Source organism: Setaria italica, chromosome IV, assembly GCF_000263155.2.
Source record: "Setaria italica strain Yugu1 chromosome IV, Setaria_italica_v2.0, whole genome shotgun sequence".
NCBI lineage: Eukaryota > Viridiplantae > Streptophyta > Magnoliopsida > Poales > Poaceae > Setaria > Setaria italica.
In genome coordinates this window covers 26,834,468-26,852,332 of record NC_028453.1, presented here as the reverse complement: position 1 = coordinate 26,852,332, position 17,865 = coordinate 26,834,468, and the positions used below count along the sequence as shown (strand labels likewise).

At 44.9% G+C, this 17,865-nt stretch overlaps 3 protein-coding genes across 6 annotated transcripts; 1 reads left to right on the top strand and 2 right to left on the bottom strand.

Moving 5' to 3' along the window:
• The first annotated feature begins 2,509 nt into the window (after positions 1-2,509).
• LOC101764733 (NAC domain-containing protein 76) lies at positions 2,510-4,441 on the top strand. The gene is made up of 4 exons (XM_004965468.2): positions 2,510-2,635; positions 2,757-2,947; positions 3,081-3,352; positions 3,607-4,441. The coding sequence occupies exons 2-4, from the start codon at positions 2,779-2,781 to the stop codon at positions 4,195-4,197; spliced, it is 1,032 nt and encodes a 343-aa protein (XP_004965525.1). The 5' UTR covers positions 2,510-2,635; positions 2,757-2,778; the 3' UTR covers positions 4,198-4,441.
• A 2,849-nt stretch (positions 4,442-7,290) lies between these two features.
• LOC101764328 lies at positions 7,291-11,798 on the bottom strand. The gene is made up of 5 exons (XM_004965467.4): positions 11,427-11,798; positions 11,191-11,331; positions 10,711-10,748; positions 10,556-10,622; positions 7,291-7,792 (listed from the first exon to the last, which is right to left on the bottom strand). The coding sequence occupies exons 1-5, from the start codon at positions 11,619-11,621 to the stop codon at positions 7,427-7,429; spliced, it is 807 nt and encodes a 268-aa protein (XP_004965524.1). The 5' UTR covers positions 11,622-11,798; the 3' UTR covers positions 7,291-7,426.
• Positions 11,799-12,407: 609 nt separating this feature from the next.
• LOC101763109 lies at positions 12,408-16,736 on the bottom strand. Of its 4 annotated transcripts, none has more exons than XM_012845534.3 (4): positions 15,536-16,736; positions 15,383-15,427; positions 14,251-14,417; positions 12,408-12,719 (listed from the first exon to the last, which is right to left on the bottom strand). In XM_012845534.3, the coding sequence occupies exons 1-4, from the start codon at positions 15,600-15,602 to the stop codon at positions 12,702-12,704; spliced, it is 297 nt and encodes a 98-aa protein (XP_012700988.1). In that variant the 5' UTR covers positions 15,603-16,736; the 3' UTR covers positions 12,408-12,701. The 4 variants fall into 4 exon arrangements, with proteins under 4 accessions (XP_012700988.1, XP_004965521.1, XP_004965523.1 ...); XM_004965464.4 differs by having other exon boundaries at positions 15,383-15,430; positions 15,536-16,084; XM_004965466.4 differs by having other exon boundaries at positions 14,251-14,405; positions 15,536-16,076.
• Between the last annotated feature and the right edge of the window lie 1,129 nt (positions 16,737-17,865).

Genomic DNA, 17,865 nt, shown 5'->3' with positions numbered 1-17,865 from the left:
GGTGGCCGTCGGTGTTTCATTTTTAACCCAGAACTAAAGATCCTTTAGTCCCGGATCCAAAGACAACCGGGACAAAAAAAAATGTTGGATGGAAGGTGAGTTCTGAGTGTGTTCTCAGCCCCCTACGGGTGGCTAGAAAGAAGCATAGTAATCACTCAGCTCTTCAGGGTGGTGTTTTTGTCTGTCTGCAGGAACAACTAACAGCGCATCAAGAGAAGAGAGATGATGTTGGTTAAGTGAAGGATTATGTGTTCTTAACCTCGCAAACAAAAAAGATTATGTGTTCTCGACACAACCGAAAAATAATCTTTTTAAACGCTTTTCTACCTTTTTCACAGGCGGTTCATATGCTGCACAGGTAGTATCTTTTCGATCACAAGCAGGAGGCTAAACACCTATATAAATGGGTTAGCACCTGCATGAGAAAACTTTTTAGTAGTGTGATCTATTAAATTGGAGCAATGCAAAAGCACTGGAACATGCTTGTTTGATCTTGATCGATCTGTCAAAATTGAACTTGCAAAGAACTGGAACGCGCTATTGATCATGTGGATGTAATAGGTAGGCTTAGGATTTAAACTGCCATGGGTTTGTTTTATTTTTTTCGCCCTTCATCTCAACTGCAGTTTTCATCTATTTCAATACTATGTACATCGTGATCTCTTATGCTTTCTATTATAATTTTAAATGTGAATTCGAATGTTAAAGTTTTATATTCCAAGGTTCTCAGCCAAACTTTTCCGGGAATCTCCTCTCCAAAAAAAAAGAAAAGAAAACAGAAGCATCCCCCACTGTGGACACATAGAAGAGCATGTAGTTCTTTTTTTTTTTTGGTTCCCACGCGAACTATGCAACTAGCTAGCCGACGTCCATGGTTGACCAGATGCATGTAGCTGGAGCCATTTGGTGCATCGGGGAGATCCCACTAGATAGCGTAAGGATCCCTTCAGCCTGCAATAAGAGACCCAATTAATTAATTGAAATATTAGCACGTACGTAATCATGTTTGGTCACTGTTCAAACAACTACTTATATGTCTATACCCGATTGTTTAATCCAATGAAACTAGTAGATCCGTCATCTATACCAGCGAGTCAAACTTGCATGGTTATAGAGTTTGCTTCAACAGCGCAATTCCTCTGCACGGTTACACATCACTCACTACAGTTTGCGATAGTTTTTGTGCGTGAACACAAGGCAGATCTAGATCTTCGCGCATGCGTGCCTGAAAGTTTTCATGTCTTCGATCCCTGGATTGCTATAACCGTGTCTTTACGTTGCTTGCTTCCCGATGTATGTGACCTTGGGTAAAGTGCAGCATTTCAAATAATCCATGTGTTTTCAGGCCAGTTGCTCTCTAACCTTGCATAGATAAATTCATTGCTGTCCAAAACTGGCTACTTGTATAGTAATTTCATCTATTGTTATATTGTATACTTGTATTCGATACTTGTATAATTTCATCTATTGTGCACTTTTCTTGAATATTGTACTTGGGTACATATTGCTAGCTAACTAAAAAGGCTTCCACGTTTACTTTACATAGCACATAATCATATGAACAGTACTGCAGTCATTTTTCATTTTGATTTTAAGCCTTACATTTGGGATTTACGCTCTCGTTACTCATCGGGTCAACAAGTAACCAGTACTGGTAATAACCGATGGGTTACTTACAGATGTTGTTTTGAATCTCCGGTAGAGAATAATCTACTCGTAATCTCCTGTAGTTAAGTTTCAAGATCAGATGTCATGCAAAGTCAGTAATTTCATATTTACCTAGGGTTAGAGCTTTAGATCCCTAATTGGGACCAGTAAAGTAATCTATCATCAGTGCCAGTCAGTATATGTCAAACAGTGTACAAGATTGTTTAGTCTGAAGGATCATGGAATAATGTATGGCAATTTGCAGGGAATAGAAGAGGAATAGAGACATTGGGATTTGGAAAGATGGAATAGGAGGTTTAATTCCCTTGTTCCCCTTGACTCCCTCGTGCAAGCCTACTATATTCCAGGTTAACTAAATCTCCGCATATTTACAGATGCGCCCTTGATATATGTCCTATCTATACTATTACATATTACCAAGGAGCTCGGCCAAAGGGCTGGGCAACACCAGCTGCGGATGAAATGACATCCTTATCATGTTTTGCAAGGACAAATTTGCAAAATCACACAATAATGACTGTGTTGTAGATGGAGACACCTGATTGCTTCTTCTGAGGCCAGTTTTGGGGCAGGTCCCCTGTTCAAAGGACAGCACACCCTTCTTTTCATTTGGTCCTTCCAGAACCAGCCAAGACATACATGCATATAGCCATATACATGCATGGACACTCCTTACGACTGTGAGATTGTGAACCTATATCAGTATATAGTCAATGCTCCCATCAATCAATCCAAAACTAATTTACAGCTCAAACCCATCTGCCACAGGCTATATACATTTTATACACCTAGGGTTTGTCTTTGGTGAGCATCTTGGACTTCATATTCCTACCTCACCCCACTCCATATAAGGCAGCCATACATCCTTTTCCATTGTAGCATCGCCTTCCTCTTGTTTTTCTTGCTTGTCCCCATACTCAGTTGCTTCAAGGAGCTGAGCTGCAATCAGGCAAAGGATATTTCCAAGGTTTGTTCTCTTCCTTTTGTTCTAAAAGCTCTAAGCCGGAGCAGGAAAGTATTTAAGGATGTTGCAATTTGAAGCCTCTCGAATAGTTTCTCATTTGCTCCATACATGGCTTGCTTCTCAGATCTTAGGTTCTGCAAGGAAGAATGCATCCAAGCGGTGGACCACTGTCGGTGCCACCAGGTTTCCGCTTCCATCCGACCGACGAGGAACTCCTCTACTACTACCTGAGGAAGAAGGTTGCTTATGAGCCCATAGATCTTGATGTCATAAGGGAGATTGATCTCAATAAGCTTGAGCCTTGGGATCTCAAAGGTAAACATACATAGATTCCATTTTGTGTGCAAACATACTTATCTGCAGCAATCTAGATATGACTTTCTAGACCTAAATTTTCCAAAGAGATAGCTAACTCACAAGAATCTTGTTAATGTGTGGGACATGGCAGATAGGTGCAGAATAGGCACTGGGCCTCAGAACGAGTGGTACTTCTTCAGCCACAAAGACAAGAAGTACCCAACGGGGACGAGGACGAACCGTGCCACCACGGCGGGGTTCTGGAAGGCGACAGGGCGGGACAAGGCCATCTTCCTTGGCAACGCCCGGAGAATCGGCTTGAGGAAGACACTGGTGTTCTACATCGGAAGGGCTCCCCACGGCAAGAAGACTGACTGGATCATGCACGAGTACCGCTTGGACGAAGAGAACGTTGAGATTCAGGTAAGGGAGGAGCATCATCTGCTGTGCAGACCTAGCAAAGTTAGGTTTATTTGATCTTTGCCCACCATCAGCTTCACTCATGTTTGAACTTTACTGTCGCTCCCAAGTTTAACCCATGGAATAATAACATTCATTCAAGTTCCGTATATGTGTAGGACTTGTTACATATGGAAGATTTAGCACAAGTTAGTCTCCATAGCTGACTTGTGATCGAGGTGAACTGACACAAATTGTGATCGATCTGATCTCTGCAGGAAGATGGGTGGGTGGTGTGTAGGGTTTTCAAGAAGAAGAACTATCAGAGGGGCCTCAACCCGGCTGACATGGCAGCACTGGACGACGATGAGCTCCAGCCCTTCCCAGTTCCGGTCCCCGCCGCCATGCCAACAGACCACAAGCACAACCCTCACCTCATGCAATATGAGTTCCCATCCTTTGACCCCACCATGCAGCTCCCGCAGCTGATGAACGCCGACCAGCCCGTGCCAACCGTCCTCCCCAGCCAGCCTGGTGTCCCCATCGCCATGAGCTCGCTCGATGTCGATTGCTCGCAGAACCTGATGAAGCTGACATCCAACGGCAGCGACGGGATGCTCCACGGTGGTGCCGGCGGTGTCGACCGCTTTACTGGCACCACAGATTGGTCGATCCTTGACAAGCTACTCGCCTCGCACCAGAACCTAGATCAGCTGTTCCAGGGAAAGGTCTCCACGGCATCTGCGCCCCCAATGGCGCCATATCATCAGCAACTCATGGAGCTTGGTGGTTCGTCGTCGTCCTTGCAGAGGCTTCCACTGCACTACCTTGGGGACGAGGCGGCCGATCTCCTCAGGTTCCCAAAGTAGATGGATCGACCTCAAATTTGTTGAACTAGCAGTGAGCAGATCAGGTTTTTGGTTGATTAATTAGACTGCTTAATTTCGGTCGATTTCGCTGTTGAGTTTAGTTCTTTCAAATGTATATACGGTGCAAGTGCAACTGTTTAATTTGGGCCATGCGTGCATCGAATGCCATCTAAACTGTGGCTGGCTGGTCAAGAGAGGATCCTTTTTATGTTCCCATTTTGGCTTAGAGTTGCTCGTTAAGTGCTTTTGAGAAGAATGTGAAGCGATGGGCCAGTGAACCAAGAACTTCAATTTCTTGTTTGGAACGTTATTCCTGGTCACCAAATTTCCCACTAATTGGTCTACTCATGGACTCATGGTCACCAAATTAATGCACTACACATGCATCATCTGAATTCCGTTTGTCGCCCTTTTTCTTTCTTTTTTTTTCTGCTCATGTATGATTGATGTCTATGCCTGCTCCATCATTTCAATCTACCAGAAAAATCTGTACAATTACCTTACAAACTTTAGATATAAAACTATAGGACTTTGCGTTGCTTGTTTTGCCATATTAGTTCTATCTTACGTCAGTCTTGAAGAGTCTAGGACTCTAGGTTGATGTTTTTTTCTTACTGTGAATAAAATGCATGTTAGCAAATGCAAAATACAAGCACTGGCCTGGACGGTGGACATATATAGGATACTCCCTCCAATTCGAAATATTTATCACTGTTGACTAATGTTTGACTATTCATCTTATTCAAAAATTTATTATAAATATACTAAAAGATAACTAAGTTATGCTTAAAGTACTTTCATGAAAAATATTTTGATACAGAAGTAGTGATATGTATGTGTTTGCTAGATAGACTCCATATGGATAAAGAAAGAAGGGGAAGCGAGTTGGTGCATACCAATAACGGTGGGTGGTGGAAAAGAAGTTTAGTGTGGCTGAAAGTCCAAACTATTGCAGTATGGGACTTACCGTTTCTTCCATAATCCCTACCTTAGAAATGGGTGATGAGCGCAGTGCGACAATCAATAGCGAGCGCTAGTTGCAAGAGTGCTTTGATAGCAAGTGGTGGACAACAGCGATAGTAACGTGCCATATTCTAGCACCAGCAGATGCGACGTGGTAGCACGGGTAGAGAACTGACCTTCCATCCAAGTGCTTTTATCCCTGTTAACTCACCGAAGGGAGCCGACGGAAGGAGCTTTAGTTCTGATTGTAAAGACCTACCAACCGGGATTAAATATTTAATCCCGATTGGTAATTCCAACCGGGACTAAAGGGAAGGGCCTTTAGTCCCGGTTGGTGTTTCCAACTGGGACAAAAGGCCCCCGTCCCACGCGGCCCCCTCTCTCTCCATCTTATCTTCTCCTCACCCTTCCTCCCTCCCTTATCCTCGCACAGCGCCTCCTCTCTCCCTCCACCGCACCTCCCTCTCCTCCCTCCCTTATCCTCGCGCTGCCCCTTCCCTTCCCCCTCTGCTCGCCCTCATTAGCAGTGAGGAGCGGCAGAGGGGTGAGGGCAGGGCGAGCGGCGGGCATGGGCAGGCAGGAGGCCAAGCGGCGACGGGCGCGGCGTGGGCGGGTGGGCGAGCGGCGGCCGGTGCGTGCGGGCACGGGCGGAGGCGGGCGGCGGCGGGTGAGGGCGGAGCAAAGGCGGGCGGTAGAGCGGAGGTGGGCGGGGGCGGAGCCAAGGCGGGCGAGGGCGAGCGGCGGAGGCGGGCGGTAGCAGAGCTAAGGCGAGCGAAGGCCACCGGCCCACTTTTTTTATTTGTTTTAACATTTTTAGTCTCGATTGGTAATGATTCGTATTACCAACCGCATTCACCCGGGATTTAAGGACCCCTTTTATCTCGAAAATTTAGTCCTGATTTGATTTTTTGGATCTATGGCTCTATCCAACCGGGACTAAAATCGCGTTTTCCACTTAGTGTAGCTAGCAACTCCTAATTTTGTGTGACAAGGAATGAAGGGACAACAAGATAAATGTTGCTTGTTGTAGGCGCTGATAATTGATTTCAGTTAGAGAACTTGAGTGGTTTTGAAGCCATTTGTAAGAAATGCACTAACAAAGACCAGCAATTGGGTCTTGGTCTCATGGTGCTTTGATAGATAGAAGGATGATGGGCAGCGTGTGAAAAAAAGGCAAATTGGCAAGTTTTTGAGGTGTGCGTTTGGAGTGGTGTAAGTGTGGTGTTTGTAGAGTGTGTGCCTCTTCAATGTACTCTTACAAAACACAGGTGCTGGAGAAGAACATGGCAAGAGATGATATTGGTTGTCATATACTTGACATGAGTGAAAGATCAACAAAACAATTGTTGCCATGTTTAGTTGGTTACCTTTGTTAAGTTCTAAAGAAAAATGAGGGTTCACCTTACATTTGTTTTTCAAGGACCGAGAATCCGAAATCAGGTAATACCTAATATTTGTTAAAAACCACTGAGCTTCCACTCAAATTAGAGCTTTACAAGAAAACTCAAATTCAATGAATGCATTGACATCTCGCAGGAACACTGATTCATTTGGTTTGGTATGCAGAAAATGTAAACATAGCACTCGACCACTCCACCCATGCGATAATACAAAAGAAATTTATCTTACATTTTCTTGGAGCGCTAGAAATTTCCTCTATACGATAAACAGTCTTCATAAATTTAGATTTACGTTTTCATAGGTTAGTAGTAGTTGCCATAATAACCTAAATTCAGTTTTAGATATTAGACGTGTTCATAAATCCCCTCTGGCCGTCGTCCTCCTTGGGAGGCTTCATCCAAACCATTTGTTTACCGGGACCGATGAACCGTTTATTCCAGAGAAAGAAGGCAACGCCGGATGCGTTACGGTTCTTCCTCCTTGCCATCACATCCCAATCCCAAAGCTTGCAGCACCAGGCAGAGTACAAGCCATGGCTAGTTAATTCTTAACTGTTCCAGCCACGCGCATCGAAGTTCGTGCCTACGTGGAGAAGATAAAACATATATGCCAACCTGTGTACCACCAGCCAGATTTGTTTGCAATTTCGTGGACAGGGAACGCGTGAAATGAGCAGGACTAGCTGCTCCCTGCTGCTATGTTTGATGAACACATCAGTGTTAGAGAAGGTGCGGCAAAAAGCTCATATAATTTGGTGACAAGAGTTTGAAATGGCCAAGGTATTTCTGATTTAATCGTGAGAATAATCAACTCTGGGTAACAATAATCTAGATGTCTAACTAATTATGAATGTAAAAATTGGCTGTTACAGTGTCGCATATACTGCTAAGCTCACAATAAAACCTAACAAGGCGCCCACTGTTACCTGGAGCTCTGTGTGGCCAACAGATTCACTCAACAGGTAACCCTCCTCTATGTAAGACGAATTCACTTCTGTCAGATCAGTTACATCAGGTTCTGAACTCCGGAGCCTGTTCAACCTTGGTGATTCGGCCCTAGAACTGCGCCTCGGGGAGGGGCTTGCATTTGAACGGTTCGAGGAAATCACTTCCTCAGTTACCGAAACAAACTCAGAAGCCATGTCCAACTCCGAATCTTGAGGTACCTTCTCTCTGAGAATCCAAAACTTGTTCAGAACCTTTGCATGGTTGCCCACCTCTCTTCTAACTCCCTATTAGAAACACCCAATGAATATTATGTGAGGTTTGATCCTTGGAGAAAGCACATGCTAAGTTTGTAATCCAAAAGCAGGGTATCATATATTCTGATTGATGTTGTTAGTTTGTAATTTGTATACAACTGAACAGTACACGCATTTAGATAAATTTAACATTAAATACAATAACGGTGATAACAGCTACTAGCAATATGTGGTGATTCTTTCACATACAGATATTTAGCCTCCCCCTCATCAAGCAGAGATGAATTGACTATTTCAAAAGCACTGATTCAGGATATGAAATAATACTTTAGTGCCCACCTAGAGTGATCTCATAAAACTAACTTGCCCAGGACTTATACCAGATTGATAAATAGGCAAGGTACTAACAAGCACTGGTCAAGAATGCAACAAGGAACAAGCCAAAGCCCAGACATGTATCCCTGAAATTCATACTTCAGGTGGCACGACATAGTGCTCCACAGTGCGCACACCAGTGCAAGCTGACATATTTTTGGGTAATAATACATTATTTGCTAATGCTCGGGGCATTATGCTGCTTGCTGCACATGTGCATTGTCTATTCCTGTCCAACATAGCTATATACTCCCACTCAAAAATAACTATCAACTTTGATTTTACTTTTCAAACTTTTACTGGATTTTTTTACAAGTGTATGTACAAATACTTCTAGGGGTGGTAAAGGGCTCTCTAATTTAACCTAGGATCGGGCTCAATAAGGATCAGGCCATAATACTATATGATTTTGAGCTAAAAATAAATAGTGATGAGTTGGATTGTGAAGAATGCATGAGGGCCATGATCCATTACCACCCCTAAATACTTCTAAGCTTATAGACAAATAGTATTTCCATAATACTTCTGATGGCAAACCCAAAAGGTACTTTTTAACTAAAATATGTATAATATATAGTCTGACAAATCTTGAACAGTACATGTCAAAAACTGATAGTTATTAGTAAACTGAAGGCATGAAAGTAGCTAAACCTTTTTCGAAGTGTTGGGATTGCAATTGCACAGATTCTAAAGGAAATTGAGAAGGAAACCAGAGCATGGAACATATGTACCATAGGGCAGAAGCAAAGCAAAAATTCCACATGGATATCGATCAGGGGACCACCCAGTATTCTCTTCATAATAACATGGATAAAACAAAGAAGTTTCATATTTCCGCTGCAAATTATGAGACAATCCAGAATGCAAGATAGTCTGGTGATCATATTTCATATTTTAGTTTTGAAAATCATTATTTGCAAATTATGGGGACCACCCAGAATGCAAGATAATCTGGTGATAATATTTTAATTTTGAAAATCATTATTTGCAATAGTTTTGTGGCTTTGCCACATCATTCTGTTTTGCAAGACACAAGTCACAGGAACAATCATGTAAAATCATCCATCAAAAATATGATCAAATTTAAGACTAAGCTTGTCGGTAGAGTGTAGTAAAGCTAGGTTTGTCAATAATAAGATATTGATTTATAAGGTATGCATCTCCAATACCATATGAAGATATGTGTCCAAGGCTGCAAGCGTGCCTGGTGAGAATATAGTGAAGCTAGATTTGTGTGTTTCAGCTTATTTTTAGAAAAAGGAGTCCCATGGCTTCCATTAGGACAGACATCAACCAATCTGTTTACTGAACATAACAACCATAATATCAGATAGTTTTCAACTTTATTACATAATTTATTTCTTTTACAACATAATAAGAAACTTTGTGCCTAGGCCATCAAAACCACGAATTATTTTCTACAGGATAGCAAATTGAAACTACAAAATAATTTGTAGAGTAGAAAAAAAAAACCTCATAAGCTGGGTGATCTTGAGAGGAAACTATGAAAAAAAAATGATGCACATAACTGGGACATTTCAATCCACAAGCCGACTGATATAATCTCCAGATTGAAATTTTGCAGACATGTCAGGCATTACAAAAGGTGTAAATATAATAAATTCCATTGTATCAGAAACTCGCTTCTATAAGTAGGAGTATCAATCAAATCTATATCCAAAGGAGGGAAAATTACATTAACCACAAGAAGCCCTGATTGCGACCAAGATTGAGGTAACAAACAAGTCAGCATGGTGACTGCTAAGAAGGAAGAACATATGGGCAAATATGATAACTAAGGAGACAAACTAACTTGCAATCACATATTTGTTTTCACATAATTAAAATCCTAACAATTATTTGTTTCACAAGGAAAAATCCTAATTATTCTGATCCATTGGATTCAAAAGATTGGACGGCTCAGGAAGATTTGAAGCTATGCAAAGTGTTGGCTTGCAAGACTTTGCCCCCCAACCGTGGACCTGTCCTTTGAAGAATGGTGGGAAAACATTTGCAGCAGGGTATCAGGTCAAGGAAAGAAAGGCTTGAACTTCATTATCATTTTAGGAGCTTGGACCCTATGTAACCATCGGAATCGTTGTATCTTTGATGGAGCCAATCCTAGTGTATCCACCATTGTTTTGGTCATTTCTGAGGAGTTGCTGCAGTGGTCTTTGGCTGGGGCTCGAGGAGTATCTTTCCTACTCGCCCAAGCACCTGCAGCCACTTAAGTGAGAGGTCATGTGTTCCTGGTCAAGTAGTGCATAAGTGTTTCTTAGTTAGTGCTCTTAGTTGTTAAAAGGGTGGGTTACAGCCCTAATATCTGTAACATTTTGGGGTTCTTCACCCCTTTTTTCTTCTTAATATATTGATGCGCAGCTCTCCTGCGCGTTCGAGAAAAAAAAACATTCAGCGTACCTGAGCATCATACATTACAATTGCGGCAAACACCACCGACATCCCAAATACAGAGTCTGCAAACCCCCTGCACACTAAATCAATAATCAAGAAAAACAAAAACAAAGAGCCTAAGTTGAAACTAAGTTCTGTAGCACCAGTCTTTGAGAACTAACCTTTCTAGCCCAAGCGAAGTAGCCACTGCCACAACACTCTACAAGATAGGAAAAGGGTAGTTAGAACTCAGAATCGTTAGAAGGTCAATGTCGAAGGGAGTTGACATCTTTACATCAAAAAGGTAATGCTAAAACAGAATTACTTTACACTGAAATGAAGAAGAGCATTTTGGGATAGGACTGTGCATCAGTTCTTTGACAAACCATAGCTAGCATATGTTCCAATTCAGTTTTTAGGCATTTGTGAATTGTGATACGATGTATTCTAGAACTCCTGTATAGCCATCCGTCAATTCTTCCATTATGCAAACTAATGAGAACATTTTACCAGATGTGGCAAACATGTTCCCTGTGATTAGGCTATCCACATGACAATATGGCACCGACAGCCCCAAACATGTAGAAGGGATATAGTTGCTGAGTGACAGCAGAAACTGAAAAACAAAAGATATTGGTAAGGGAGTGAGAGGGGGGTAATACCGCGGAGTGGGTGGAGGGCATCCCTCCGGAGCGGAAGACGGTCTTGAGGTCAAGGCCTGAGCCGGTGCCCCCATTCTTGCCCGAGGTGAAGGGCTTGGACAGCTGCCCGATCGCGCTTGCCATCGTCGCCGCAATCAAGACCTTCCAACGAACCAGCCAAGACTCAGGACAAAATAAAAAAAAAAGAGACGGACAATCCGATTGGCCGGGCAGGAACCAGCAAGCCGCCAACCAACCTTGTTGCGCGCGAGCTCGGCGACCTCCCCCGGGCCGAGGTGAAGGGACGCCGTGGCCGCGATGGCCCGGCGGCGCGGTCCGCACACCGGAACATGAGAGGCGCTCGTTCTCGAGGTGGAGGCGGACGGGGAGAAGGCCGGGGGAGGCGGGCGGCGAGGCGCGAAGGAGGATGAGGAGGAGAAGGGTTGGGCCATGGCCGTCGGGACGGCGTGGCGGGCGGGGCGGGCCTGTCTGATTCTGACCCAGTTGCCTGCCTGCTCTGCTCCGGAAATGGCTTCTCCGTTTTCTTGTCCCGTTTGCTGCTCTTTGTTTTTTGTTTTTTTTTGTCACGGTCTAACAGCTTAGGTGCAGAAGCCAAATGGATTTGGAATCAGAATCACAGCCTCACAGCACTGCGGCAAGATAAGCATATTACGATGGCTCACTGAAACTCGTGGAAAATATGGAAAATGGAGTAGAACCGACGAACAATACAGATATGGCGCTATACATATGGTACACTCGTACAGAGATGGAGACGTTCGAAGGACCTTGTTGCGAGGGGGAAGAACCAAAGAGAATTTATGAAGGAAAAGAAAATGACGGTTCAAACGACTTGAGATGATGGATTCTGTTTTCAAAACTGATGAACACTGCGTACCTAACGGCAACCAAATGCTCAGAACGGTACTTGCAATTTGAAGATGAAACTGAGTCATGTCAGGTCAACTCCGTGCAAGAAATGAAACGCTCACACAACGTAGAGGTTCATTACTGCAAGTTTAAACTGCTGAAACGGCACCTAATTAGAATAATAGAATTGTACGCATGCGTGACCTCAATTCAATTCCTTCTACCACTAAATGAGAGAGATTGACACCAGTATGGAATCGAAAGCTGCAGCACGGGGGTCACCAATGGCACCACGACTAAGCCAAAAAAAGCACACGGACCTTACGGCCTCGTCGCGCGAAGTATTCACAACATGCACGACAAAGGTCTGGTTCAATAAGTATGCTCATCAGATCTTATGATGGCGCAAACTCATTAGAGATGCGCAAAATCATTCAGGGTCAACACTTTTTCCACAACCAACTTCAATATGCCCACGATTTGGTCAGTCACATGTGAAGAATATTAGAGCAGAATGTCACAGCAGCTGACTTAGGGACAGTTGAAACAAAAAAACGAATTCCATATGGACATGGCTTGAATAACACCCCTTAGAGTCGAGTTCAGTTCGGGTATATGATATTATTGATAGCTCCTAAATTTCCAATCCATGTGAGGCCATATCAGATGGAGCCGCCTAGCTGCACGGGACAAGCATTTTCCATATTAGAAACTAGAGAGTATAAAATAGTTTATAAAGTATACCTAACCAGTGGACAGGATTTGAAATTGACACGATTCATGTGCTTTGCAGTGAAACAAGGGAGTAGTGATTAAGCGTGCCATGCATGAAAATATTGTATCCCATTATGTTGATTGATATTACAAAATTACTAGAATATACACCTCCAAATGAATTAGGTAGCTGTTAAATTTAATTGTGTTTAGTATAGCTTGTACCATTCAATACTAAATCGCATTGGGCTATATCCGAATCTGTATTGTTCTAACAGAAAAAAATACTGTACTTCAAATGAAAAACACAAATTTACTTAGACCATTAATCAATTCGGTACTGTATCTGTTATAACCCCTAAATCAGGCTAATAGGTTGTTCATGTAGGAATGAGGTAAAGCATCTTTTCTCATGGTCAAAATAGTTACTAGCGATCTATCAGTGATTTTGCAATGATCTGTGTTCCTAATCCTTTATATGCCATCAATTTTCCTCATTGACATGTGGATCTCCTCAAGCCACACCAACCTTGTCAGGCCAGTGGATTCTGAAAATTGCAGTAGTAGATAAGAATTTTGTCCCATTTCTATATGCACAGACCCCAAAGTATAATCGACAGAACCGTGGGAGTCTACCTATGGAAAAAAACCATGTCTGTAACTGGAATGGTAAAACCCAATTTAAGAGGAAGCAAAATTCCTCGAAGTGGCAGCGAAAGCATTGATTCAATATTCATGCAATTATATCTGGTCGATATTTACTTGGCAGGTAAGTTTTAAAGCAGCAACAAACCAGTTGACGTAATGCTAACTAAGCTCATATCGATAGTTTTACAGATGCTGGGAAAATGTTAAATTTCATGGTCGAGTCATGGGAATAAATGCAGCTAACTATAACTTTTTTGGCCAAGTTAACCACTTCTCTGGCCCTTAGGTATTTAATATGCGAGTTATTGCTACTGTTTCAGTTTCACTCCTTCGAGATATGCAGTTAACAACCAATTCAAGAGGAATGAAACTGAAACAGTAGAAATAAAAGGTCCGTTTCAGTATCTGCTAGAAACTGGCCAAGTGACCACTGTCCACCAGGTGCAGAAAAACACAAAAGACCTTATTTCCAAAAGGTTACAAAATACAAAAAGGTGTGGTCCTTACAGAAGAAGGTTTCGTTAACGGATCATCATATATTATTCATTGATTAGATTATATGCACATAAATTCAGTGAGCTGCAACTCTAGGATTTTAAGCAACAGACTAAGTTTTCACAAGGGTGTTAAGCATGCATTTTGCAATTATCATTAAAACAGTAACATTTAGCGGCTAAAAGCTATGTACAAAAAAAATGGTACAAACATTCTCCAAATTAATGTAACCTATTATGTAGATCAAAATTAAACAAATTGCAGCGAATGCAATGCACCAAAGATTAAGAACAAGTATAGCATTTCCACTTGTATTTCAAAGTATATTTCAGTATCTGTGAAGCGAGGACATACCATGATAGCCTCAATCTCTTCTTCAGTCAGGGGTTTACGCTTCGGAAGGAGTGAAGCTGGACCTCCAACAGCAGTATGAGAAGGTGGGGATGGCACATCTGATCTAAAACGGTAATTTTTAATCTCTCCAGAAGGTGGTGCCTCTACTTTAGCCCCTGAAAGAGAAACTTTATTGTTGAAGCCACTTTTTTCCATCAGAGTTATGAGATGATGAACTAAGCATTCAGTAAAACAAAAGTAGTCATCCCCTAGCAAATTAACTACTCCCACCAGTTCCAGATGTAAGCAGGGAGAACACCAAAACCGCTAGCTTCAGGTAATTTGTTGTAACGGTCATATATTATGCGCGGGCAAGTGCATGTTATTCAAATGATACTCAGAAGCTGTACAAAACATCCATATATAACACGGTATGAATTTACGATGAGAAATTATTAAAGTGCTATTTGCGCAATGGGATATCAGGGCTGGGGAGGCATTAAAGTATCAGGCAACATTCTGTATGTTACTCAGTGTGCCCAAGCTTTGCCAAGCAAAATTTGGCTACTTTGGCCAAATTTTAGCCACCTTTTGGTTTGCACCTAAAATTTAACATTGCAGGCCACTATTTTGGTTTCCAGAATTATAGACCGTTTGGGTGGCTAAAGTCACCAAAACCAGCACTACCAACCTGGTGACCACAATTTTGGAATGCCAAACTATATGGCTTGGATTCTAGGTGGCAATTTCAGGTGCAAAACGAAACAAGACCTATGGTGCCAAGTTGATGACAGATGAAAGTGTGCACAGTTAGGAAACACGAGTAAGTCAGCCAACAAGTTGCTGCTTAAGAAAGGCAGCGAACTTAGTTGGAGGCCTAGGGCAAATCTCAGCTCCAAGGGGATGTTAGATTATAGTTTGGCAATCACACAATTAAGAACTTTCTCTGAAACACAATGCAGCTGCATGGATCTAATACCCAGAACTGTCTATTATTGTCTCAAGGCCACCCCTCCCATCCCAATTCCAACAGCCCAAAATTTCTAACAGGGAGCCCTAAAAATATTCCTACAAATCACTACTCAAATCAACATGCGAGACGAATTCATACGAACACTGCACCAACCAGGGGACTAAGGGATCTCGTGCTTACCCAAGCGGGACATGAGGGTCGCGTGCTGATCTGCGGGCTGCGACGCTGCTGCAACAAGGAGATAGAGCCCAAAAAAATCGAAGAAATTTAGAAAGATCGTGAGAAATCCTGTGAGTAAAGAGGAGGTTGATTGGGGCAAACAAGAGGGAGCACCTGGTGCGGATGGGGATGGGGCTTTGAGATTCCGCTTGGGGAACTTGATCAGAGGAATCCGCGGCATCTCCTCGTCCGGCTGGAGCGACCGAATTCACTGACTTCCTCTCCCCTCACCGGATTGGAGAAATCGCTTCGTCGCCGACGGAGAGGAAGAGGGGGTGCGGGTGCGGCGAGGCGTCGGGTCGATGCTGGGAGAGGACAGAGGAGGGGTCAGGCTCGAGGCTGGAGAGCTCGATTGTTTTTTGGACCGAAAGCCGCTTTCGCATCTGGGAGGCGGCTAGATGGAAAATTTCTTTGGAACCCCTCATCTCTTCTACGAGTCTAGAATTCAACCCCACACTACAAACCCATCTAACCGACGCCCCCAAACTATGCAACCCAGGTACCTGAACCCCCCCGAGTGCCCACCAGGACGGTTTTGATCCCCGCTGGCGTCCACATCAGCTGACACTTCATCTAGTCACCCAATCCCTTTCAATGGCTCTCCTTGGCCACCAGCACCACCCACCAAATCCCCCCGTCGCCGCCGCTCAAGTCCCCGCCGGAGGCCACCTCGACCCCGGCGCCCACCCCCGTGCGCTCCTCCACCTCCCCCTCCCCCTCCTGCGGCCGCGTCCTCCACTCGTCGCCGTTGCTCAGCCCCTCGCCGGCGGCCACTCCGACCCCGTCTCTTCCTCTTCCTTGTTGCCGCAATCTGTGCCACGCGGCGCCGGCGTGGGGAGCAAGAAGGGCGGCGAGTAGAAGCCGCTCACGAGCACGACGCCGCAGCAAGCGCAGGCGAGTTCCCGCTCGCCGAGCTCGCTCCGGCCCATCCACGACAGCAGCGCCTTCCCGGGCGCCGCGGCGCAGTCCTCGCACATGTTCCCGGCGTCCGCGAGCCGGCGGTGCTCGCTGCAGTAGCCGAGGCACGACAGCTCGGCGGCGTGCGCGTCGCACAGCACGCGGCGCAGGGGCTCGGTGCCGCCGACGCCACGGTGCGCGTGGCGCTCGAAGAGGCTGTCGACGCCGAGGCGGGAGCAAGCGCGCAGGGCGGCGCGAGGCCAAAGAAGGCGGCGAACCTGGAGATGAGGTAGGAGAAGACGCTGTTGGTGAGGAGCAGCGCGATGAGGATCCACTCCAGCAGCGCGTACGCGAGCACCCGCGCGACGCAGTTGCTCTTCTTGCACAGCGCCACCGCCATGGGCGCCTGCGACACCATCTTCCCGCTGGCCGGCCCCTTGGCAACCCGCCTTCTCGCAGCCGGGCAACCCACCCTTGGCAACCGAGAGGGACGCCGACCTCGCAGCCAGGCTTTGCCGTGGAATCCAAGAAAGCACAGAACAGTGCCTTCCGCCCCAGAATCCCTCCTCCAGCGACACAAATTGGATTGAAGCGGAGCCGGAGAATGCAATCCAAGTGCGATTATCTAGTGGCAAGCAACCACTACAAGAACTCCCGCTTCCGGATCAAAAAAGAACAAAAAAAAAGAGGGAAGAAAACTCCGCACAAACTCCTCCCTCCCCACTACTACTGCAAATTCCAACGGCCGCCGACGCCGCCCGACCCTTCCACAAGCAGCACTCGCCAGGTAAGCCCAAACACCCTGCAGATCCCTGGCCACCCGGGCGCCGGCCGTTCCGACCGCCCTCGTCGACCCAGGCGTCGCGGACGGGCGAAGGCGGAGCTTGTCATCAGGCTGCCCCACCCCGCGGCAGGGAGGACAGAGAAAAAGAGAGCCGCCGTCGCCCAGGTAGAGCCAGATAAAGGGAGAGGGCGGCGGCTGGGGCGTGGCGACGTGGATGGAGAGTGGGCCGAGGTGGACGCCAGGATCAAAACCGGCCTACAGCGGACTCGGGGGTTCGTGTACCTGCTTTGGGGAGGTCGGGGGTGTCAATTATGGGGTGTTTGGAAAATACCGTGCTAAACTTTAGCACACTTAGACCCTGTTTGGTAGAGCTTCGGCTTCTTATAAAACGGTTTCGGTTTCGGCTTTTTCGGTGGAGTAGCCATTTTAGTGAAGTTGAAGCCGTTTTGCAAAATGTTTAGTAAAACGGCTTCTTAATGGTAATATATGTAATTTTATGATCACTTAATGCTTGGAGAGAGTGGAGAGAAAGGAGAAGCCGGTGAAGCCACTTTTTTCGGCTTCTCCTCTCTATTGTAAGCCATTTTGCGGTTTCTCCCCGGCTTTGGTGGTGAAGCCGTTTTGAAATTGACCCTTTGGTAGGGCTTCACCAAAAGCCGGTGGAGAAGCACTTTGAGAAGCCCTACCAAACGGAGCCTTACTTTGGATACTAATTAGGAGTATTAAACATAGTCTAATTATAAAATTAATTGCACAGATGGAA

Bases quoted from the DNA above. Each gene is read 5' to 3' on its own strand.
- LOC101764733 (XM_004965468.2), top strand. From the start codon at position 2,779: ATGCATCCAAGCGGTGGACCACTGTCGGTGCCACCAGGTTTCCGCTTC. The intron at 2,948-3,080 runs GTAAACATACAT...GGGACATGGCAG, and splicing joins TGAGCCTTGGGATCTCAAAG to ATAGGTGCAGAATAGGCACT. The intron at 3,353-3,606 runs GTAAGGGAGGAG...TGATCTCTGCAG, and splicing joins AAGAGAACGTTGAGATTCAG to GAAGATGGGTGGGTGGTGTG.
- LOC101764328 (XM_004965467.4), bottom strand. From the start codon at position 11,621: ATGGCCCAACCCTTCTCCTCCTCATCCTCCTTCGCGCCTCGCCGCCCG. The intron at 10,749-11,190 runs GTATTACCCCCC...CCTATCTTGTAG, and splicing joins TGCCCTCCACCCACTCCGCG to AGTGTTGTGGCAGTGGCTAC. The intron at 7,793-10,555 runs GTACGCTGAATG...TGTTTCTAATAG, and splicing joins TTGTAATGTATGATGCTCAG to GGAGTTAGAAGAGAGGTGGG.
- LOC101763109 (XM_004965464.4), bottom strand. From the start codon at position 15,602: ATGCCGCGGATTCCTCTGATCAAGTTCCCCAAGCGGAATCTCAAAGCC. The intron at 15,431-15,535 runs GTGCTCCCTCTT...TCCTTGTTGCAG, and splicing joins CCCATCCCCATCCGCACCAG to CAGCGTCGCAGCCCGCAGAT. The intron at 14,418-15,382 runs GTAAGCACGAGA...TCAACAATAAAG, and splicing joins GACCCTCATGTCCCGCTTGG to TTTCTCTTTCAGGGGCTAAA.